This window comes from Mirounga leonina, unplaced genomic scaffold (assembly GCF_011800145.1).
Source record: "Mirounga leonina isolate KUSES-001 unplaced genomic scaffold, KU_Mleo_1.0 Mir_151, whole genome shotgun sequence".
Taxonomy (NCBI): Eukaryota; Metazoa; Chordata; class Mammalia; order Carnivora; family Phocidae; genus Mirounga; species Mirounga leonina.
In genome coordinates this window covers 60618613-60643172 of record NW_023270377.1, presented here as the reverse complement: position 1 = coordinate 60643172, position 24560 = coordinate 60618613, and the positions used below count along the sequence as shown (strand labels likewise).

The 24560-nt window shown below is 41.9% G+C and overlaps 1 protein-coding gene across 1 annotated transcript in view; it reads left to right on the top strand.

Moving 5' to 3' along the window:
* The first annotated feature begins 772 nt into the window (after positions 1-772).
* Positions 773-24560, top strand: part of MYO3B (myosin IIIB) — a 394690-nt gene continuing 370902 nt past the window's right edge. Inside the window, exons 1-6 of the mRNA XM_035008358.1 lie at positions 773-823; positions 3971-4154; positions 4862-4996; positions 15125-15229; positions 15471-15570; positions 18727-18803. Coding sequence (XP_034864249.1) covers positions 801-823; positions 3971-4154; positions 4862-4996; positions 15125-15229; positions 15471-15570; positions 18727-18803 — 624 coding nt within the window. The 5' untranslated portion in view covers positions 773-800. The remainder of the gene's footprint in view (positions 824-3970; positions 4155-4861; positions 4997-15124; positions 15230-15470; positions 15571-18726; positions 18804-24560) is intronic.

Below are 24560 nucleotides of genomic sequence, written 5' to 3'. Positions count from 1 at the left end.
GTCTGTGTCCTAATCCCTTATAAGGATACCAGTCATATTGGATTAGTGCCCAGCATATGAACTCATTTTCCCTTAATTACCTCTGTAAAGGCTCTATCTCCAAATATAGTCATATTCAACATCTAAATTTGGGTTTTATGTACGATTTAGTACATAACAGGGAGTAAGGGGGGTGGAGTGGGGGTGCTTGAACAGTGATGTTCTAATAATGCTCTGAAGGGACCTCAGATACTATCTCAGTTTTCCCAGTTCTGAGAGGTTTCCCAGGACATAGGATTTTCAGTGCTAAAGCTGAGGCAGTCCTAGGTGAACCAGGATGGTTAGTCACCCTACATGTCTCCCATGGGGGCACAGGGCTCCCCAGCATGCCTCAGCCAGACCTGAGCTGCTTCTTTCGGCTTAAACATCAGCATCTTCAGGGAGATTGAATTTAACGAAAGGGTTTTTGGACCAAAAATCATTAGAAAACCACTTGATTCAGTGGCCTCTAGGGTCCTCTCCCGATTCCACATTCTGTGATTTAATTTCATTTGCACACACCAAATTCCAGCCATTTGTCTGAAACTATTAACTGATTGGAGTAAAACTAATTTGGTTCTCATTTAGTTCATGGCTAAAAGTGAGATAAAACAAAACAGGAAACTGTGAAGCCTTGCCTATTCTGAAGCAGAACTTGGTACGATGCTTTTATGATGGCAGATGCCGTCTCTGGGCTCTCATTACACTCACTTTATTCTGTCTCCATCTCCTAATCCTAATAGCAACTCTGTGAAGTGGATTGAATCACCAATAGCGGTTCCATGATGCAGATGAAGAAACCAAGGTACAGAGAGATGAGTAGCCAGTTCACATCTCAGGGTTGGTCAGGGAAGGGCCAGGATCATGCAGACAGTTTGACTTGAGCACTCCTGTCAGGACACTGAACCCAGATGTGAGTGTCCCTGCTGGGGGGAACAGGGACTGCACTGGCAAATGTAAAGTGATTCCATCTAGCTGATGGGCCAGATTCTTCTCTCCAGGAAGCACATCTCAGTACCCTCCCCAGCAACCCCCAAGCCTGTCTGGCCTTGACCAGTACCCCTGGCTGATCCAACTTTTTGCTGTTGTAGAAGCTAGGCTTGGAACAGTTCTCAAGGTGTTGAGAGGTTTGGGGGATCTCACAATAAAGAACACTGAAAACATAGAGAGAAAGTTATTTCCTTGCTCATTCTTTTTCTGGTCTTCTGATGACGTTAAGGAAAACTTAGTGCTTGTCTGTAATTCCTCTCCATCATTTGATGATCTTACTCCCTCCCCCTTTTTAGAAGATTTTATTTATTTATTTGACAGAGAGAGACAGCGAGAGAGGGAACACAAGCAGGGGGAGTGGGAGAGGGAGAAGCAGGCTTCCAGCAGAGCAGGGAGCCCGATACGGGGCTTGATCCCAGGACCCTGGGATCATGACCTGAGCTGAAGGCAGACGCTCAATGACTGAGCCACCCAGGCGCCTCTATCTCCCTTTTTTCTTTTTCTTTTCCAGAAAGAGAGAGCACAGACAGGGTAGCAGTATCTGGCTGAACTTTTGAATAACTCTTTATTGTTTCTAGCATAATGTTCTTTTTGCAGCTAATTTTGATGTATGGCAGATAATAACTAGTTTTACATTTAGGATAGAAATAAAAGTGCCTTTAAAAGACATTTATTAATATGAAAAAGCAAGTAATTTAAACATATTTAATAACTAATAACATAGGTAATGTACAGATGGCAAAAATAGTGAAGCATGTGGTGAGAAAGATTGATTTTATAAAACAGTGGCCAGGAGGAAAGGCTGGAGTTTATTCAAATCTTGAAATGAGCAGATGAAAGGAGTTGTTTGGGGTCCAGCCAGTCTTTTGGGGTCAGTTCCTTAGCCCAGGGTGAACCTTGCCTGGGTTCTTGAGTGCTGATTGTAGGCTCATTTGGAGCCTTATGTGCTTGCCAGGTGAGTTCTGGAAAGACGAGTTTTTTTCCAGCATCAACCGCACAGTCAGTGGGATTTTATTTTGTTTTGGTAATGGTTTTCAGTATCTTTGAAATGCCCCCATCACAAAGGGTAGGGATAAAAACTGGATTCTTGTGCCAGGTCAGAAGGCTGCACCTTGGGAGGGTGCTATATAGAAAATAATTAGGATTAGAAGTGCAAATTGGAATGCTCAGGATGAGGCAGAAGTGCTCGCTGTGGGTGGCTACTAAGCCACTGTGTGGGGATTGGATGCCATGACTCTCGCTGTTGGAGCCAGATTGGCCCCTCCCCTGTGGTTAGAAAGAGACTGGGTTTGGGACCCTTCATCAGGGAGCAACTGAACTTAAAGGGGCTTTTTCATGGGATCAGTCTTGGATGAATTTATTTGCCTGTCAGGCTTGCTGCTGGTATTTAAAATACTTGAACTCCACAGGGCTGAGTTCTTATTAAATAGACAAAGTGAGTTTACGGCTGTTGGGTAACTACTCAGTGTGATTCCCACACTAGGCTATTGCTGTATGGATGGAGTCTGAGCTTGACTAATCCTTGCAAGACCCAAGACCTGGTCAGCAGTGGGTGCTGTACATTGATTGATGCCTGGTAGAGGCATCAAATCCTCCTTCCTAGTAGCCTAGACTTTGACATGGAGGATGGAGACTGGTGTCCAGCGACCATCAGGGAGGCCTGCTCATGGCTACCAGAACCTGAGCTTGAAGATGTTAGACCTTTAGCTTGCAGACTCTACCCCAGCAGCAACTCTTTGGCCCTTTTGCTCCTTCCTGTAGTGCTTATACAATCTTCTCTTTTATTTTTATTTTTATTTATTTATTTTTTTTTAAGATTTTATTTATTTATTTGAGAGAGAGAGAATGAAAGACAGAGAGCATGAGAGGGAGGAGGGTCAGAGGGAGAAGCAGACTCCCCGCCGAGCAGGGAGTCCGATGCGGGACTCGATCCCGGGACTCCAGGATCATGACCTGAGCCGAAGGCAGTCGCTTAACCAACTGAGCCACCCAGGCGCCCCCAATCTTCTCTTTTAGAATCATGGTTTTTTTGTTTTTGTTTTTGTTTTGTTTTTATTATGCTATGTTAATCACCATACATCACATCATAAGTTTTTGATGTAGTGTTCCATGATTCATTGTTTGCATATAACACCCAGTGCTCCATGCAGAACGTGCCCTCTTTAATACCCATCACCAGGCTAACCCATCCGCCCACCCCCTCCCCTCTAGAACCCTCAGTTTGTTTCTCAGAGTCCATAGTCTCTCATGGTTTGTCTTCCCCTTGGATTCCCCCCCTCCATTTTTCCCTTCCTACTATCTTCTCTCTCTCTCTCTTTTTTTAACATATAATGTATTATTTGTTTCAGAGGTACAGGTCTGTGATTCATCAGTTTTACACAATTCACAGCACTCACCGTAGCACATACCCTCCCCGATGTCTATCACCCAGGCACCCCATCCCTCCCACCCCCCACCACTCCAGTAACCCTCAGTTTGTTTCCTGAGATTAAGAATTCCTCATATCAGTGAGATCATATGATTAAAAGATATTTCAGAGTCATGTTGCCCACTCCTCCACCTTCTACCCCCATTACTTAAGAAGGCTTCAAATACCTTTTTTTTTTTTTTAATCTACTTAAAAGGGGAAAAGAAAAAGAAAAAGTGCCATAACATTGCTAATTAAGAAATAAGAATATTCTTGTTCTGAGGGGAGCTTGGGTGGCTCAGTGGGTTGAGTTTCTGACTTCAGCTCAGGTCATGATTTCAGGGTCCTGGATCCAGCCCTATGTTGGGCTCCCTGCTCAGTGGGGAGTCTGCTTCTCTCTCTCCCTCTGCACCTCCTTCTGCTCATGCTCCCTCAAGCTCTCTCTCTCAAATAAATAAATAAAATCTTTTTTTTTAAAAGAATATTCTTGTTTTGAAAGCCCAATGCCCCCAGTCCTGTGATCTGTTGCACATAACAAACTTTTCTCCCCATCAGGAAACATCTGTATGGATTGTTTCATTACAACCCCACAATGCTTGGACTTGAATCACTTCCAGATCCCACTGATACCTGGGAAATTATAGAAACCATAGGTAAAGGCACCTATGGCAAGGTCTACAAGGTAACTAACAAGAGAGATGGGAGCCTGGCTGCAGTAAAAATTTTGGATCCAATCAGTGTAAGTAATGGTAGTAAATTGAAACTACTATATAATTCATTTACATTAAGCTTTCAGCTTCTTTCCTGGTTCTAGGGATGATTTTCATAAAACCTGGCATGAAATTTCAAAATGAGTCATGATTTGTCAGCTCATCTGAAAGAAGGGATTCCATTTGGAGTTAAAAAATTCCTTGAATTTCTGTTTCTTGTCCATTTTACTGTTGTTTTGGTTTTGACCCTCTGGGTTCTTCAAAAGTTATCTTGGAAAGAGTAATGTATTTCACTCCCTTATACAGAGTCTAGTGTCTTTGTAAGTTACAAAGTGTTCTAGACTTGTGGTATTCATTCATCTTCTTTTAGAGCACTGAGCACTTAGGTTATAATGCTGGAAGCTGTCTTGCACAGTGAGGTTATAAAGTGTCCTAAGCTGGGTTGGGTCCCTTCAAGCTACTTCTCCTTAACTACTTTGAAAAATCAGATGTTTTAAAATAAAATAGATATTTGTAATAGTGTTATTAAAGAGGAAAGGATATAATAAAGACATTTTATTAATGTAATAACTAGAAGGTTTTGTTTGGGATGTGAATGTCCATTGTTAGGTATTTTCAAGAGACAGTTATGATGATGTAAAAAATATAGAATAAATATGCTTTATTAATGATATCATACCTGTACCCTTCCTCAGATGTTAGACTTAATCCAGCATGCATTTTTTACACTGTGTAGGATATGGATGAAGAGATTGAAGCAGAATACAACATTTTGCAGTTTCTTCCGAATCATCCCAACGTTGTAAAGTTTTATGGGATGTTTTACAAAGCGGATCACTGTGTGGGAGGACAGCTGTGGCTGGTCCTGGAGGTAAGAGGCTCCCATTGGGTACCCATCCATTTAAACAGAGCACCAGGGACAAGCAGATGCACTGTTGCCTAAATAGTGTAAGATACACATACGAGGAGTTGGTCCCTTCTGTGTGTCACAAGTACCTTACCAGATGTGACTTTCTCTTCCACAGTTCTTATAGGTAGGTTGTGAGCTGAAAATGTTCATGTTTCTCTGCTTCAAAAGTTTAATAATCTTTTCTTCTCATACAGAGTGAATATAGGAATACAGTTTGGAAAAGGTTATTTTCTTCCTTAAACTGGGAACGTTTCATAGAAAACATGTTCCAGTTGATTGTAACTCATTTTCAAAAATTGCTAACGCAAGGTTTACTTGGCTTGGCAAGATTGGATTAGCCCATTCATGTTCATTCATCTTCATCTTAGATTGGGTTCCCTTCAAACAGACTCTGGGCATCACGTGTGGCAGGTTTATCGGAGAGTTCTTACAGGAGCTAGACCTGGGAGGAAGTGGGGAAGGCAGGATTGGGCAAGGGAGACATGGGACGGCAGTGTTCTTGCAACAGAGGCCACTGCCCATTCTCTGGGAGATGGAGAGCTGGGGTGCTCTTGCAGAGCTGTCCTGGATTGTATCTCGGCATCAGCCAGTCGCAGCTGGGTGCCACCTTGGGCAGGGGTGTGACCTAAGGGGAAGCAGTTCCCCGGAGCTGCGGGAGATTCCCAGTGAGAGGTACTGCCCGGAGCTGGGAGCTGGGAGCAGGGAGCAGCCAGGATTCCTGGCAGCATGTGCTCTGAAGCAGGAGCCTGAGAAGAGCGCCACTGTATCCACTGTAATCCTGCCTTTTTCTTCTTTATTAATGGTAATGAATGTGTGTATCTGGATGCAAGAGAGTCACTTCCCTGCAACTCCCATTCCCCATGAGGCTGAAAATGGCAAAGACATAGTGATGGCAATATATGAAATTAGTATATTAGGACAGGTGGATTGTCTCATGTTCACTAGGCCCACCCTGATTTGTTCTGGATTCCGCTCCTCCGGACGGAGATGCCTCTGTGCCTGACTCCACATATGCAGTCCAGGAGCACAGGTACCACATGTGAAAGCTTAAGAGAGAAGCACTAAACCAGAGGTCAGGCCTCAATACATCTTCTAGCTTCTTGTCCCAATCTTTTGCCTGGCTCCGAGACGGCCTGGGCACAGAACGATATATTATTGGCTGCCATGGCAACTGTGTATGGGGAATTCATTTGTTATATTCAAATGGGGTAATCTGCAGGGAAACCAGTTTGAACATTTCTGTCAAATCAGTTGCCTTCCTCAGACTATAAATATGTAAGGGGTTTTGGTTTTCAGAGATCATCTTTGTCTATTTGGTTGGCTGGTTGTCATAGAACATATTCTCATAGTACTTCTTTTATATTTTATTATTCCCTGCTCCCTTCCTGAGAATATATATTTTATCCTACCAATGAGCTCTAGAATAAATATTAATTTTTAAAATGCCGCTTTTCTTGGGACGTGGAAAGTCTTGTTTCTAGGGTCTCTGATTATATTCCTCTTCAGCTCTTTAAGATCTCCGTCTTTTAAACCCCGTTGCAATTTCATAATGGAAGTACAGTGACAAAGAAATCTTAGTTTCAGTTCATTTTTACCCCCTGACTGATAAAGGCTCTCTATTCAAACATGGAGAACTGGAATTTCCAGGAATTTTCCAAGGCCTGAAAACGGGCCTCCCCTCGATGTGACCAGGCAGGCAGGTGGCTGCTCATACCAGTGGCCACCTGGAGAATAAATGCTCTTCCTGACGAGGAGTGTTTGAACATCAGCCCCTCAGGCATGGGCAAGGCAGCCAAAAAGGGCTGGGCATGGCCTTGAAAGATGAGAAGAGCCCAGAACTATGAACTAATAAGCCTCATGCAAATGCTCCTCTCGGACTATCTCTTGCTTTTTCAGGGTGACCACAGGCAGATAATGAGGCTGCCCTGAGATACTAAATTACTCATATCTCAGTAATACAATGCTGACATTTACGCCTTTTGCAGGTTGTTTTGGCCCATGCCAGAGTTGGTAGTATGCTGAACCAGATGTCCTTAGTCTTTTTTTGTCCCAGAATGGGCAATCTTTGCCAGGCTGCTGGGTGGTCAGGTGTGTCCAGTGCCTACCATTTGCTTATAGGAAAAGGGAATCCCGGGCTCCTAGAACTGGCCGGAACCTTGGCTTTTCATCAGGTCAGTCTCCTGGTAGTCAGTTGAGGAACAGAGGCCCAGGGAAGAAGTGACTTGTCTGTGGTTACATAAGTTGTTACATGGCGGAACTGGGTGGAGAACCACACTTCAGAACTTTTCTCCCATCACGTGTTGCTGCTCCCTGTGGCACTGCCCATAGAGTCCTGGGGAACACAGACTCAGCCTCTCTGGCTGCGATCAAAGCAGTTCCTGGACACACACACACACACACACACACTCAGCCTCTCTGGCTGCGATCAAAGCAGTTCCTGGACACACACACACACACACACACACACACACACACTCAGCCTCTCTGGCTGCGATCAAAGCAGTTCCTGGACACACACACACACACACACACACACACACTCAGCCTCTCTGGCTGCGATCAAAGCAGTTCCTGGATACACACATACACACACACACACACACTCAGCCTCTCTGGCTGCGATCAAAACAGTTCCTGGACACACACACACACTCACACACACACACACACTCAGCCTCTCTGGCTGCAATCAAAGTAGTTCCTGGACACACACACACACACACACACACAGTAGGAAGACCGTGATGATCTACACGGCACCCTGACCATTTTGCTTTATCTGCAGTTTTTTAAGGCATGCTTTAGGGGACTTACACAATAAATTTATGGTCTGTTTAATATTGCTTGTCTCGTTATGTATATTGAGATTAAATTTATGTTACTTTTGCTCTTTCCTTGCTGAATGAGATGAAAGGACCAGTGAGAAGCTATTCTATAGAGCAATTCTAGAGGATAGAAAAATGTTGTTAATAACCCCCTTAAATCACCACAACTCTGAAAACAAAAGCAAATAAAAATGTCCTTTCTGAAATTCATTACTAATTGTTAGCAGAAAATAAACCAAAGCTCTGTTTTGTGACAGACACCTACTATATTAGAAAGGTGTGGAGAGAAAACACACATAATAATGTTTTGGAAAATTTGTGAGTTAAGTTCTAATCTAAATATTAAATTTTAAAAATTTGTAAGTCCTATTATCTCTCACCTAAATGAGATATAAGAATTTAGGCCTTTAAGAAAAATATAATACTCAGAAAAAATACCTAGTGTGTGCTAAGGCATAAACTATATTTTCTCTTTTTTCCTTTTAGCGTAAAATGTTCAGCAGATAGAAACTATTAATTTCAGCATGAATCACATGTTCATCTTAAATGGTTTGGAGTTTAGAGCACATAAATGAGTGTAAAGTAAAATATTTATAAAACTTGATAAAATAATTACTTTTTTAAAATCTGTTTTTTCTATCAGAGATCTGTGTATAAGTTCAGTAACTAAGCCAGGTTGAAGTGAGGGGAGACATCCTTTGTCCAGTTTTTGCTTTTATTTAAGGCCTCAGAAAGTCTGGTATGGGCCTGATTATCATTGCAAGTGTTATACTTTATTTTTTTATTATTTTTTTGCAAGTGTTTAAACTTTAAACAATTTTCACCCGCTGATACTGTGGCATGACTCAAGTTTCTCACGTTAACGAATTAGGGTCATAGCAGGGCTCTGATGGTTTGGAACATAGGACAAGTACACACACACACACTTAGCCAGAGATGGTTAGCAAGCCCTGCTTCCGATGGCAGCCTCTGGCATAGAAGGAGAGTCACTGGATTGCTAGGGGTCAGAAGGAAGGTGTAGAACCCTTGGGAGTGGAGAAGAAGGGAGGAACTTTGAAATGCAGCAGCGTTGCATCCTGTGTACATGCACTGTCTGTGCTCAACAAAAGCGAGAGAAGTGAGGAGTGGGAGTGACTCTGCCCACCTACCACCCTCCTCAATAAGCACGTGCCCTGGAGAGATGACAAGGGAGGTGGGACTTCCCTCAGCGGGGAATCGGCTTCCTACCTCCCCACTCTGATGGGAACGCTAGGGTTGCAAGTGGCGTAGTTTTCATTCTTCTAGTGCAAGCCATTGACTTCACCTGCTATCAGAAAATGAACACAATCTGCCCCAACAGTGTGGAGGAAAATATGTTGTTCTGGCCTTAGTGAGTGGTGGCTAGCATCCAACACAGTGCTTCCTAATGTTACAGGGCTGCAGGGTTCTTGTCTCACAGAGTCAAAGAATGAATCTTGTGGATACAAAAGGGTGAAGTGCAAGTTTATTTACTTATTTATTTTTAATTTGAGAGAGAGATTAAACGACCACGAGAGAGAGCACAACGGGGCAGGGGGAGCACAGAGGGAGAGGGAGAAGCAGGCTCCCCACTGAGCAGGGAGGCCAACGTGGGGCTAGATCCCAGGAGCCTGAGCTCATGACCTCAGCCAAAGGCAGACACTTAACTGACTGAGCCACAAAGTGAAAGTTTATTAAGTGAAGGTGAGAGCAGAAACAGAAAGAAAAAGCTCTCCAGAGTGAGAGGGGTCCCGAATGGGTTGCCACTGTAGGGTTTTAGTGGCAGTCTTTTGTTGAGAACCGACTGGGAAGCTTGTGGTCTTGAAATTCTTGTGCCATTTTGGTTTGAGCAAGGACTATTGATAACACCCTTATTGGCTTAGTTCTTCTTGAGATCCGGTCATTTTCTGTGATTACAACGTAGCTGCCAAAAAAAATACTCCCTCACATTCAGGGCCAGGTGGTCTGGTTTATTCCCTTATCTCTGGTTTTGTATCCCTCAGCCTTTCTCCACATTCGGGATTTCTGTGAGCCTGGTCATATATCCCCTTGTGTGAGCCGAGTCAGGGGGGTCAGGGGCCTCCTATCTCTCCCTGCCTATACCTTAACCCTTTCCTTACTCACTAAGGCATCTTATTGAGTAATTTTGATGATTCTTGACTTTTGCTTTATGTCCCCTATTGAACCTAACACCCTTGAAAGATAAAATCCCCTGAACAAAAAGGCACCGAAAAGAAATTCCTCTTAATTCTGCAATCTGACTGGGTCAAATCAACATGCCAGTACAGAATCTACTTGAAAGTTGGAGCTTTGACTAGAATAAAGGTTTGGTGATTATAGTGCATGGGCCATTCTTTAATAACACAGGGGAAAGTTGATGGCTTATTGAGCAAGGAACATTTTATTGCTTGAAATTATGGCCATCTTAACAAATGCACATACTGTGATTGAATCAATATTCAATGGTGTTTTAGAAAACAGATGTGGTACATAATGATTTTTTTTATTTTTCTTGGTTTGGAGCAAAATGCTCTTTAAATTCTAGATGCATCTAGCTGCCACATTTCCTGAATGCGGAAGGCGTAGGGAAGAAAGCAGGGATGGAGACACACCTCTGTTTTTGAATCTGATGGCTGGCAGAGTGGGTGGGAATGAAAGGCTGCATGCGCCAACCTTCAGGGGTAGGGCTGGAGGCTTGGTTGCCTTCTTAAAACTCTAAGGGGATTATTTATTTGATGCGTTTAAATGTAATTCCTTGTCATGCTTTTAAAATGTTCATTTCATTTCACTGAACATTTACCATTGATAGGACAATTGTCAGTGTGTCCCTGCTTTCCTTTTTCATACCAAGTACCCAAAGTCCTTTTTCTGTAACCCACAGGCTGCCCTTTAAAACCAAACTGGGGGGCTTTTCAATTTCACAGGACAGCTTCCTCTAAAGGGGCCGTGGGCAGTTTGATTACATGTTTTCGTGAATCACAGGAAGTCACACAGCTCTTAAACTCTGACATTTAGTGAACAAAAGGCACCTACCAAGTAGGATCCTTTTGTTGTTTTTAAATCCACAGCTCTGTTTTGATTCTGCTACAGAAATGGCTGCTCTTAATCTCTTCATAGGTTCTAGAGCTATGAGGAAAGTTTATAAGTTGGCTACATGTATAAAATATCGCTGAATAGGCTTGTGTTGCCAAAGTGGCCACAGTTAAAGTAGGGCAGGAGAGCATAAAGTGACGTTTCAGGGTGGGGGGCGGAATTCCAGGGTTGAGTTAGCTTGGATCATCACCCAGCATTTAATTTAAATTTTCTCTCCGTAGAATTTTAATAGTGCACTTCCAGTTCAACAAAGCATGTGCCACCCGGAGACAGGAGCCAGGCTCAGGAGAGTTTCTGATGAAGGTGTTATAGTGCTTGCATTCCTATTACTGCTTTTGATGTGGTTTGAAGTGGTAGGGTTCAGAGCCAATGGCAAAGAAAGAATTTTTGAGATGTCTTTGGTGCAAAAAGGTGGTTTATTAAAGCACGGGGACAGGACCCGTGGGCAGAAAGACCTGCACTGGGGTTGTGAGGTATGACTGATTATATAAGCTTTTCTATCCTGTGGAGGGGAGGGTGATGTTAGGGGTCCAGGAAATTGAGTCTGTAGGTTTCTGGAGATGCTTTTTTCCTTGTAAATCATCAAGACAGTTGCAAACTGATGGAGACTCATGTCCTGCATGACTGTGATCTCTATCAGTTAACCATTTGTTTTTCCCTTTCCTTTGTTCAGGGCAGCCAGGGGTGCCTGAGGAATGTCACATATATATCACAGCGGGGGGGGGGGGGGGGGTTGGGGTGTTAGCTTGTGCTTTGTCCTCAGCCTGCCTTCTGCTCCCTCATCACTTTGGCTTTAGAGGATCAAAGGACTTTATTGATATTTCCCTTAGTCTCACAAGATCCATAGGTCTCTTTCTTCTTCACTATCTACATCCAGATGGTCAGAAATGATAGCAGATTCTATCTCATAAAAGCCTCCTATATCTGTCCCTGAATCTTCATCCTCATGACTCTTGACTGTTTGACCCTACCTTTCTTGATTGCTTCAACATCTCCTAGCAGGTGTCCATCTTTTGTTGTCTTCCTATTCTGTCCACTCTGCATCTGCTGCCCTGGTCTTTCTAGACTACAAATCTGAATAGAGACCTCTTGCCTAAAACCTGCTGATTGCTTACCATTCCTATCTAATGATATATTATGGTGTTATAATAGACACATATGTAGTAATAAAGCCTGACTCATTAGCAGGGCACACTTGTCATTTCCTGTTCCCCACCTTCATTCCCCATCTCCCTGCCCTAGGATTCTGGCACTCTTTGTTCCAACAGTAGCTGATTATTTGGAATTCATAGATGCCCTTCCCCTTCTTGTCCATCTGCCATAAACTCATGTGTCCATTGTAAATGTTGCATCCTCTAAGAAGATTTTACAGACTGTCTCTTCACCCCATCTCAGCAGAGGCCACCATTCCCTCTTTGGTGCCACCACACTCCCTTAGGCACACCCCTACTGCCTTATGCCATGCCCTAATTTCTAATGTATCTGTTACTGTTGGTAAGCTTTTTGAGGTCAGGGACTGTGTTGTATTCATGAATGAGTAATGGGTCATAAACTGGACAGTCACAAACTATTGAGAACAAAGAGGTAGCTTTCTTTTCAATAACTGAACTCAACTTTGTTCTTGAGCTCCCAGCCTGCCTAGAGGAGACAACTGATTTAATTCATTCTGTTAAACTTAGTCCAACTGAGTGATTTCTTTGGAAAGGGGCAAATTCTACTATTTATATCCTGTTTTCACAGTCCAGGTCAAAACTCAATCATGGCGGTAAAGACCCAGTATTTTTAGAACCTCATCTTTCCTCTTCCTCTTCCCTTTGTCCTGGGTGGCATCTGGATCTAGGTACAACAGATGTTCATGTAAAGCTATAGGAGTAAGGACAGGAGCCTTGAATTTTGTGGTGACCCCTAAGTCCCTATACTTTATGGCTTTGGTATCTCCCCATGTCCTTGGTCCTTGATACTCCTTCTTATCATGAGGTCCTCACTCTGTTGTCCTTGTCATTAAAACTCTAGTCTTATCCCTGTCCCCAAATGGAGCATAAAGTTCTGAATCTTCTGTAAGTCATGAATGAGCTGTAGGGAACTGTTAAAATCCCAGCCTTGGTCAGCCTCACCCTACCCTACTGCCATTTCTGTTCAACATGGACACCCCTTTGTTGGCATGAGGTTCCTATGAAAAGGTCTCCCCTTAGATTTACAAATGAAAAGAGGGTCATAAGAAATTGAAATTTCTATGATAATTGTGCCCTTATTTAGAACCCCTCAAGAGGGAGCATTGTCACTCCAATCTTTTTCTCTCAAGCTCTCCAAGCTCTATACCACCAGCTCCAGAGGGCTTTTCTTTTTCTTGAGAACTTCCCTTCTGTCATGTCATGATCATCATTTGACTCTTGTCAGTTCTCCAGTATTTGTTCCTTGAAATACAGAATCTATTTAGGGGAGTTCTGGAAAATTATCTTTGTCTGTTGAAAGCTTAGCTTTTAATACAAATCATGGCACTGAAAATGCATTCATTGCCCAAGAGGATATTAGATTGAGTACTGAATGTTATTTGCCCTTTTTGGGTCATGTAAAACATAATCATAATCAAGAGAATGTGGAATCCTTTGGAAGACATTACCCTGGTTCTCAGCCTTAGGGCCATCAGAATGATCCGTGTTGAATTACAAGTTATACCTGACATTGGTAGAGAGTAGATTCCAAGGACACTTTAATCACAAACTGATGGGACCATCGTAGTCTTCAATGCATTTCACTGCTTTTAGGGTCCCTCCTAAATCATTCCTGATAGTAATTTTATCATGTTTTAAAGATTGCTAATTCTGAATTAGATTTTTAATCACATATTATTACTTTTGAGCAATTTAAATGGTAAAAAATGGGCAGATTCAGTTCCAGATCATTTTGATTGTTAACGTGTATGCAAGGTATCTGCCATTTATGTAACAGGGAATGATACACACATCAAATAAAAACATCTACTCACCCTTTGATAAAACATTACAGATATTCATAATTAGAGTGCAATAGATCCTACTGTGTTATCTTGATAAAGAGTTGTCTTCTTTTAGGAAAGGTGCTAATCTATGTTCCCTCATATTTCCTTGTTTATGAAAAGCCAGTTGATTCAAGCAGCCACAACCCCGGGGAGCCCCCCACTGTTCACTAGTTAACTCTTTCCCAAATTTCAGGTAAAGTGCCAGGGGGAAACCTAGTCTAAAGTGGGGTCTTAACCTTATAAGAGAAAGGATGGCTCTGAGAATCTGAAGGAAGCTCTGAATTTTCTCAGCAGAAAAAATGCAAGATGCATATACAACATGCCACCTACAATTTCAAGGTATTTACATGTCCTGCTCAAACCGATTAAGAACTTTTGATTTAAGACAGCATGTAGCAAGCCCAAACCTGCATATTGACTTCTACAGTTAGTAGAAATTATCCTTGAAAACCCTTAAATTTCCACAAAAGTATAGTATGCCTGGTTCACATAGTCTCAAATTTCAGTAATGTATAATATATAACAAAGAGCAAATATGCAAGATATACTTTTACAGTGTTTTTCATTACAGAAAAAAATAAGGGCATCAAGTTGCTGAATGCCCAGGGTTGAATATGAGAAGGTTAAACGCACAAATGAGGGAACTCCACCTCATAAATTTGACATGCAAATGGCAACTCTAGAAAGAGCTGCTGGTTGGGCTTCTGATGCCTGCAGTGCTAGCCCTGGAGACAGGAAGGTTTGAAATGAAATTTATTTCCTCCCAAGTATCAACGGCATCTTCTGGTCTTCTCTTATCCTTAAAATGCACGTGTATGTGTGTGTGTGTGGTATAGACAATATTCATGTAAAATGAAGAATATCCAATAAATCACCATGATTACTCATATGCTTTCTCTTTCAAATGTCTAAATAATTTGTGCTTTTATATTTCACTTGACAATCAACTTTTTGGACATGTACTTTCACTTATAAATCATCACCCTGAATAAATATACACATATACCCTAGGTTTGACGGTATAATGTAAATTTGAAGTTTAATTATTCTGACCTGGAGTTTTATGATCTGTAAATTTACTACATCAGGTCAATAATCAGCTTTTCTTCTTAATGTCTTTTTCATTTTCTTTTGTATGTCCTGCTGAATCTCTCTCCTTGGCACCTCCTCTTGCAGTTGTGTAATGGGGGCTCAGTCACCGAACTTGTCAAAGGTCTACTCAGGTGCGGCCAGCATTTGGATGAAGCAATGATCTCATACATCTTATATGGGGCCCTCTTGGTAAGAACATCCATCAGGCTGGGGATGACATCAGAGGGGGCAATTTGTAATCAGTTGGATCACAATTGCATATTAACAAGTGGAAATGGCCCTGTAATATGCAAGGTGTATAACAGCAGGGAGGTATAGCCAAATGTGGACGTTGATTGGATTTTTAAAGGTAGGGTAATTGTTTTAAAATAACCATTCAAATTTCCCCTTTCTCTTTCCTGTTGTTTGGTGGTGGTGGGACACCATGCAGGGCCTTCAGCATTTGCACAATAACCGAATCATCCACCGTGATGTCAAGGGGAATAACATTCTACTGACAACAGAAGGAGGAGTTAAGCTCGTTGACTTTGGTAATGACTGCTTGTCGTTTGTTTTCTTGATGTGTGCAGTTTAGCCCAAGGCAACAATTTATTGCAGTCTCAGAAGACTGGGGCCTCTCTGCTATCCCATAGGCTGAGGGGCTTTTCCAGTCAAACACAGACTGGAGAGTGGGGGGTTTACCAGATGGATCACCCTAGGAGATGGTGTTTGTTAATCTATTTTCAGCTTTGAAGCAATTTTATTAAAGATAGAAAATAAAAGTGTTTCAAAAGAAGAATTTGATGGAAAAACTTGCTTTTCTGGGAAGAATTTCTATTCTCAGGGCTGTTGTCTATAATTTACATTTCGTCATTTCTTCTTTTGCATATGAAAAGAGAAAGCAGTTTGGTCTTTCAAATGACTTTTTCTAGCCTCAGGCATACTTATTCCCAGTGAGCAGAAGGTAAAATAGTCCTTTGGGTCTGGCAGCTAACATCCCTTTAAATTGTGAATATTGCTGCTACATGTGAGGCTGGTTGAACTGGAAACATTAACAGGAAATGGAAATGTGAGAGGAAATGCAGAGCAATATCACCTAAGGCCAGAGACCTATTAAATATCTCCTTGCAACACTTATGTATTGATATTCACAAACCAACAAACCATTTGGTTTTCCTTTTTAAGTTTATTGAATGCTTTAGTCTTCTAAATGTGTTCAACAACAGTACTTCACTTTGATTGATACAAATAATGAGAAAACATTTACAGAAGCACTTTTTAAAATGTTCTTCATAAATGTCAACATAGTAGAAGAAAAGATTGATGATTTTGAATATTCATTGTTTTGTTGTTAAGAAAGAATTCAGTATTAAAATGTATTAGTGAATGATTTGCTTAGAAGAAATTACTCAAAAATAAATGAAGTTACTTTAGGTGTACTGGTTTATTTACTAAAAGAGCAAGCAAAGAAAAATAGCAGAGGGGGACTTTGTTCAAGTCTTATGCTCCTCCTTATTTATAAGGAATGGTATAACCCTATGAATGTGCTGTAGATAACATCAGAGATGTATTTTACACGTGGTCCCAAGGGCAGTCAATGTATTGTGAGGGGAAGAGCCTAGGAGGATGAGGATGGGGATTAATGCTGATTTATCTACTCACCAGCTTTGTGATTTGAAGTGAGTCTCCTAATCTTGCCAGTAGAAGGCAGTTGCTGCAAAAGAAATTTCTAGAAATTAAAAACAGAAAAGCTTTTTTTTTTTTTAACCAAAATTATAGCAGGGAATTTGGCAAAATAACAAATTATCCATGGCCAGTAGAGTTTAGAGAGCCCTCTTTGGATTTCTAATAAAGAGAATGCAAGTGTCCAGCAACCATCACCCAAAACAACCTGGGCCTTGGCAAAACTGTGCCTGATTCAGGTTTCTAAGTTCTCATCCTCAACAGCCTTAGTGGCAATGCTTGTGATTCTGTTAAGGGCTGCCTTAGATTTCTGCTTGGCATAAAAGAATACCTTATATTTGTAAAATATTTTACAATTTTTAAGTTATTTCACATTTGTTTTCTTATTTGATCTTTAAGAAGAACCCTTTGTGTTAGGTGTGACAGGTATCATTATCCCCAATTTGAGGATAAGAAAACTGAGGCTCAGAGTGAGGGTGTCTGCTTGAGGTCATACAATTAGGAAAAGGCATAATTGGGATGGAAAACAGGTTTTCTGACTGCTAATCCAGTGCATCTTTACTTCTACTTCATTCACTTGTTTTAAATGTATTTTTTTAAATTTCTTCATTCGAGACACAGAGATAGAGATAGAGAGAGAGAGAGAGCATGAGCAGGGCGAGAAGCAGAGGGAGGGGGAGAAGCAGGCTCCCCGCCGAGCAGGGAGCCTGATGTGGGCCTCGATCCCAGGACCCTGGGATCGTGACCTGAGCCGAAGGCAGACGTTTAACCATCTGAGCCACCCAGGTGCCCTACTTTATTCACTTGTATAAAGAAGAGAGCTGAAGACTTAAGATAGATAAAATACATTGGAATTACATTAAAATTCTGGTCCTCAACACTGAGCCCTAGATCATAATATTTTTCGTCAGCTTCTTTTTCCATTTGACAAACATAGGTTTCTTGCCAGGTTTCCAGGCTTCTAGGTAAGATAAGGGACTAGAAACTTTTTATGTTTCCACTGATGCTCTATTATAAATAATACATGCCGATTTTCTTCGTCCATAAAATGAAGCACCATTTTAAGAAAGAAATCACCTGAAATATTTGGAAATATAATAGGAAGATATTTTGGGTTTAGTTCTTGATATATTCTTTTTTTTTTAAAGATTTATTTATGTATGTATGTATTTATTAGAAAGAGAGTACATAAGCGGGAGGGGCAGAGTAGAGGGAGAGAGAATCTCAAGCAGACTCCTCACTGACTTGGAGCTGGATGCAGGGCTCCATCTCATGACTCTGACATCATGACCTGAACCAAAACCAAGAGTCAGATGCTTAACCGACTGTGCCACCCAGGTCCCCCTTGATATTTTTTTTTCTTTCTTTTTTAAGATTTTATATATTTGACAGAGACAGCGAGAGCAGGAACACAAGCAGGGGGAGTGGGAGAGGGAGAGGGAGAAGCAGGCTTCCCACCGAGCAGAGAGCCCGATGCAGGACTCGATCCCAGGACCCTGGGATCATGACCTGAGCTGAAGGCAGACGCTTAACGACTGAGCCACCCAGGTGCCCCGATATTTTCTTTTAATTCCAATTCTGTAGCAATACGGGTAGGAATGTTCATTATGAAAAAGATATTCTAGTGATTTAGATAGAGAGGTAAGTGCTCCCACACAGTGACTGGCAAACTACAGTTTTGGCAAACTACAGGTCAACTGAATCTGACCTGCCTCCTCTTATATGACCTGTGAGAGAAAAGTGGATTCTACATTTTTAAATGATTGGGGAAAAAAATTCAAAAGAATATTTATGACATGTGAAAATTATATGTACCCATAAATAAATTTTTATGGAAACACAACCACACTCATTTGTTTCTGTGTTGTCCGTGCAGCTTTTTGCTCTCTAGTGGCAGTTATGATAGAGACTATATGGCTCTTGGAGCCTACTGACTATCTGACCCTTTATGGAAAAAGTTTGCCAGCCTCTGGTTTAGCATCACCCTCTGTTCACTGCTGAATTATGGTACCCTTTTCTTATAGGTGTCTCTGCTCAACTCACCAGTACACGTCTACGGAGAAACACATCTGTTGGCACCCCATTCTGGATGGCTCCTGAGGTAATCAGAAGGCATTTATTTATGTTGTTGAGTGTGCTGGTACTATGCCTTTTTATGAGAAAATCATATGCTTCCCCAAATTTTCAGAACTGTAAGTTCCGGTTTGGGGAGTGATAATGATGACACATAATCTGAGAAAAGCAGGATTAAGTCATAGCTAGCCTATAAGTTACCTTCATGCAATTAGAAAAAGGTGTTCCCTCCAGAAGATGCAGCTCTCTCCACAGGTCATGGCTTGGCAAGTTCACCCAGCCTTTGTGTAAGTTAGAAAAAGTCACCTTCCCTGCATAGGTGCACCCAGTGACACATGGATTGGTAAAGAGAAAGATTTCAGCTCCAGCCGGACTATGGCACTGTATGCAGAGGTCCTGGGGTTTTTTTTGTTGTTGTTACCAGGTAGATAGCAACTTCTCTTGTGTGATTTTTTGGCTCTCTAGTAAAACCTGGGATTTGGTCCTAATTTAGTTCTGGCATCGTCACAGAGGCCTCCATGAGATGAATCATGTAGAAGTTTGGGGAATTTTCCACCTAGATAAGGCATACCCTGAAATACTGATACAGCTTTGCTTGCCCTGTCAGCATTTAATTCCACAGTACTGGGGCCTGTGCCCTGAGCAGGTCTCTGGGATTAAGCAAATGGGCGCTTTTAATAACAGGACTGAGGCGTTCATCTCCTTAGAGGTCTTTCTATCTCCATTCTGACCCCATGGCTGTTCTTCCTCTATGTGACTGCACAGGTGAGCTCCTAACACAGCAGTCAGTTCACACCAATATGCTGAAAGTTTTTCAGTGGCTCACAATTCTCTATGGTCCTTTTTCATACTTGGGTTATGGACAGGCCCATTTTGGAGAAAAAGAAAAACCCTGCAGATTCCAGTGTTTACTTAAATCTTAAATGTTTCTTAAATAGGATTTAAAAAACATGAAACTAGTTCTGCCTTATGTTTATAAACTTCTGCCTTATGTTTATAGAACTATAAAACTAAAAGGAAAAAAATGTGTTATGAAAAAGCTACAGAGCCAGTATCATTCAAATAAACACCTTTAATATAATGAGACAGATGACACTGTTTTATGAAACTCAGTTGTCCTTTGCAGTATGAATATGTTTCAGAGCATGACAGCATGTATTATTTTGAGTTATTTTGTCCTACTTATTACCATGTACCATGTGGTGACCCCGTTCTCCCACCACTTTACTCAATTTCAGCTAGGGTGATCTTCAGACAACATCTTTGGTCTCTAACTGGTACATCTCTGTTGGCTTATGCTGACTTAATAGTAAACATAAATAGGGGCACTGAAATTGTGAGGCAAATGGTCATCCAGATGATTTGGAATATGTTTTTATCACTGTTCCTCCCATTTGATTACTAATAAAATTATTGCAACAAAAACATAAAAATTTTCATAGAGACCTTGTGAACCCCACTTTGAGAAACACTGTAGGACAGAATCAAAACTCCTTTGGAAGGTGAACAAAGCCCTTCATATTCCAGCCCGTATCTACCTATCCACCTTCTTCTCAGGTTACTGATTCCCAATTTACTTATTCTTAAGCCTCAAGAATAGTGAACAACAAGTTCACCCCAAATCCATGTTGATACAGCATTCCTTTAAACCCTTCCATGCACTGTTATATCTTCTGGAGTAGCCCTCAGAACTCTGACACGTTCCTCCTCAGTCTTCAGGTCTCAGCTCAGATGCACCTGTCTCCGGTACAAAACCTTCCCTAATGCCTGGCTGACACTGAGGCTCGTGTCCTTAAGTTTCTGTTGCAGCCTTTACAGCCTCCATTAGCACACTGTGATCATCCCATTGTAGTTGTCAGCGGGTCCTATGATGTCCAACTCTCAACATAGTGCTTGATACAGAGTAGGTGCTCAGTAAACTTCTGTCGGATGAATGAATCCATTGGTAAAAAAAAAAAAAGCCAAAGGAGATGATGCATTTGAAGGGCAGTTTGCAGAGGCTTTATAACTACTGGTATCAACAAATTTCTCTGTAGATTTTGATTGATCTGTTATTAAAGAATAACTGAGGCCACTCAGCGCATATTTAGGATGACATAACACCGAAGATGGTGTTCTTCTTCTAACCCACAGCAAGCTAGTGTTCCCACAATCACAAAACGTAAATAAGAGAAGCCTGCCCTTGGCTTTCTACATTTCTCATGCGGTGTGTGTGACTTTTCAGTTTCAGCTGGGTTGAATAAAATATGTGGAATGTTTCTAGAAGGGGCAGTATAGTGATCTGTGGTGAGCCTCTGTTGCCCATATTGTCTGGAACTGGTTGTGTTCTCAGCAGGGAAAAGCCAGCATGGCATCCTACCTGCTCTAGTGGTTAAGTTGAGGAGTAGGCAGATGGCCGTGTGGAGAGACAGTGCCTTTCAGCAGCAAGTGCCTGGTGGCTCATGCCTGCCTCATAGATTCTCTCAGGATGCCTGCTTGTGCCAGGGGTATGCTGTCAGTCCCGGGCTGCAGTTCTTGGTGCTCAAGCCTACACAATCCTCATGTTTTTATGTTCTAAATGGAGAATTACTCTTTCCAACAAAGCTGCTTTTTTGCTTCATAATTCTGCATAAGAATGTCCACAGGAACAGTTTTCCATTTGTCCGGCCGATTCCACAAACATTTGTACTCTCCCTGGCGAGCAAAGCTTTGGGTCAAGAGCAGTTCTCGAAAGTATAATCAGCAGTGGTTCAAATGAACATTGCCTTCATGTGACAGCCTGCGTAGTATATTGATCTTAATATGCTTTTGCTTCTCTAGTGTGAATAAGCGGTGTTTAGATTAAACATGACAACAATGCCTGTACCAGTGGCATGAAATCCTTGCAGGTGACCAGGGCTTTTATTTTGAAAATGCAGCTGAAAGATCCTTGATCCTGTTTAATTTTGAGAAATGGAACCCAATTATTCTTTCCACAGTTTTATTTCCATTTTTATTTCGCCAGCTTGAGTAACTTCAGTATTTAATTCAAGTAGACTATACTACAAACCAGGTAGCTAATGGAATGTGACCACACCACAATCAAATGTTGATGAACAGTCCAAATGCACAGTTCACTGGGGCAGCTCAAAGCTGCGGCAGGCATTGACTCTGAGATTGTCAACACTCTCCACTTATTTCCTCTCACTGCCTCATCTGGATATGACTAAAGTTGAAAAATACTCGGTAAAAGCAGTATCAACTCAGCAAAATAGAAGAAGAATTCTAGGGGTGCCCTTAAGTGTGATAGTACTTCATACTATGACTTAGGGAAGACAAGAGGGAAAGAAAAACACTCAACATAGAAACTATGTGTTTAACAGATTACCCTGAGCAAAATGACTTAAGCAATAGGAAATTAAGCTTCTCGCGTAAGGACAGACGTGGGGAGTTGCAGAGTTTGTTGGTTCAGCAGCTACGTGAAGCCATCAAAAATCCCGGCTGTGCCTGCTGCGACCTGCATGGCTTTGTAGGTAGGGGCTGACTTGGGGGGCAGTCTTGCCTGTGAATATCTGAGGGGCAGTAGTGGCTCCAGTATTGCAGTAGCCACCAGTGAAAGTACGCTTGGTACAAACAGACACCCCCCTTTACTTCCATGAGGCTGATCTTGTGTTGAAGAAGTTAAAGAGGGTTCTCCTCCTGTCCTGGGGTCAAAGGCTGTCTGCTCCATATTCGTTTTCTAGGACTGCCATAACAAAGTAATACAAACTCTGTGGCTTAAAACAACGGAAATTTATTATCTCCCAGTTCTGGAGGCTAGAAGTCCAAAATCAGGGCATCAGCAGGGCTTCGCTTCCTCTGAAGCCTCCAAGATCCTTTCTCGTTTCTTCCTAGTTTCTGGTGGTTTGCTGGCAGTCTTCAGTATTCTTTGGCCTCCAGTATCTGCCTTTGTAGTCACAAGGCCCTCTCCCTCTGTGTCTCTGCCTTAACATGGCTATCTCCTCATAAGGACGCCAGTCACATTGGATTGGGGGCCCACCCTGCTCCAGTATGAACTCACCTTGACTCAACTAATTACATCTATAGCAACCCTATTTCCAAATAAGTTTTCATTCTGAGGTTCTGAGGGTTAGCACTTCAACATATTTTTTTTGGAGGATACAACTTAACCCATAACAGCCCTCCAAATTCTTAATACCCCTCCTGTAGTAAATAATTCAAGTTTCCAGGATAATCAGCCACTCTTTTGGGATCTACAGGTCTGCATGTTAGAGGAGCTAGCTTAGAGAGCTCAGCTTTGGCTCTCTGCGCGCGCACACACACACACACACACACACACACATGCTCGCACACACACACTGTTCTCTCACAGCCTCAGGTGTTTAAGGCAAACACAGTTCTTTCTGGATGTACTAAGCATAACAAATTGCCTTCCCACCTGGGTACTCAGCATCTTCAGAATTTTGTTCTGTCCTACCTGATCTCTAGCCAAGCATTTTTTTTTTATTATCTCCTGCGATGTTTGACTCAGGTTACCTCCTTCAACCCTCCGTTTACATTGAACTTCTGGTCTCCCTGCCTCTTACTTTAGCCTATATCTTAGACATATATACATACATACATATATATATATATATGTATGTATATATTTAACACAGTCTTCCTATTAGCTATGTTTATTGTCTATTTTCTACTCTACTGTTTCCTGACAGCCAATTTCTTATAATAAATATTATGCATAATAGTATCTCACATTTGCATGGAACTTTTACAGATATTATTTTTTAAGTGCTCACACCTATCTGTGAGGATGTCAGTTAGGCATGAGTACATGACTTAATAGATAAGGTATCCAAGGTTCTGCCAGGCTAAGTGCTCAGGGACACTGACTGGGTAGGTGGGTAACGGTGACTAGAATCTATATTTTGTGACCCACTGAACTAGAAGATTTCCAATACAGCCCATGTCCACTGTCAGTGTTGGTATTGCTCAGCTAGTATTTGTATCACTTACATGCCTGGTAATATCCTGGTCTGTAACAAAATGGGATACAGGCCTACTTTATGTGTATTGATGGTGATGGTGGGGGGTTGGGGAAATTGATCCTTCATCTTCCCTTCCCACCGTCACATGTAGCAAAGAATTAAACTGAATGTTTGTAAATGACTGAAACTCAAGAAAAAGGACCAAAGTATCACTGTTATTTTTATTGGGGACATTTGTAGACTGTTAGAATAATGCCTTAGAGTTAACTGGTATGCATGGGTGTGGCCATACTGATTGGTAAAATATTGAAATACTTCTATTCTGGATGGTAAGTGGCTGGCCTCCAGAGCCCCTTGAGTGCTCCTCAGCCACCAGAGGTGCCTGTCTCTTTCCTTCGGACACCCCAGATCTCCTAATGGTTCACCCACTACAGGTAATATCTGTCAAGCAAGGGACCACAAGGACCAGCTCCAGTGCCATGAGCCAGCTGAGTGTCAGATAGTTTGAATATTGTACCTGCTAATAAGCAGGTGTATGGTGGGAAGGGGACTTTCACTTGCTTGAGGATACATTAATGTATCAGGAACTAGGTTAGGGGTATTTAACACATCATTTCATTTCAACAGCTCTCTGTAGTAGATGCTATTTTCTCCATTTTGCCACTGAGGAAACTGAGGCTCAAAGAAATGTATAGGAGAGGTCATGCCCAAATCCACATACCTAGTAAGTACCAGAACTGTTTGGCCTTTCAGAGCATGGGCATGCAAGTCCCATTTGACAGATGAAGAAACTAAGGCAGGGAGAGGCCATTCTCTGTGCTAGTTCAGAGCAGTCTCGGTCC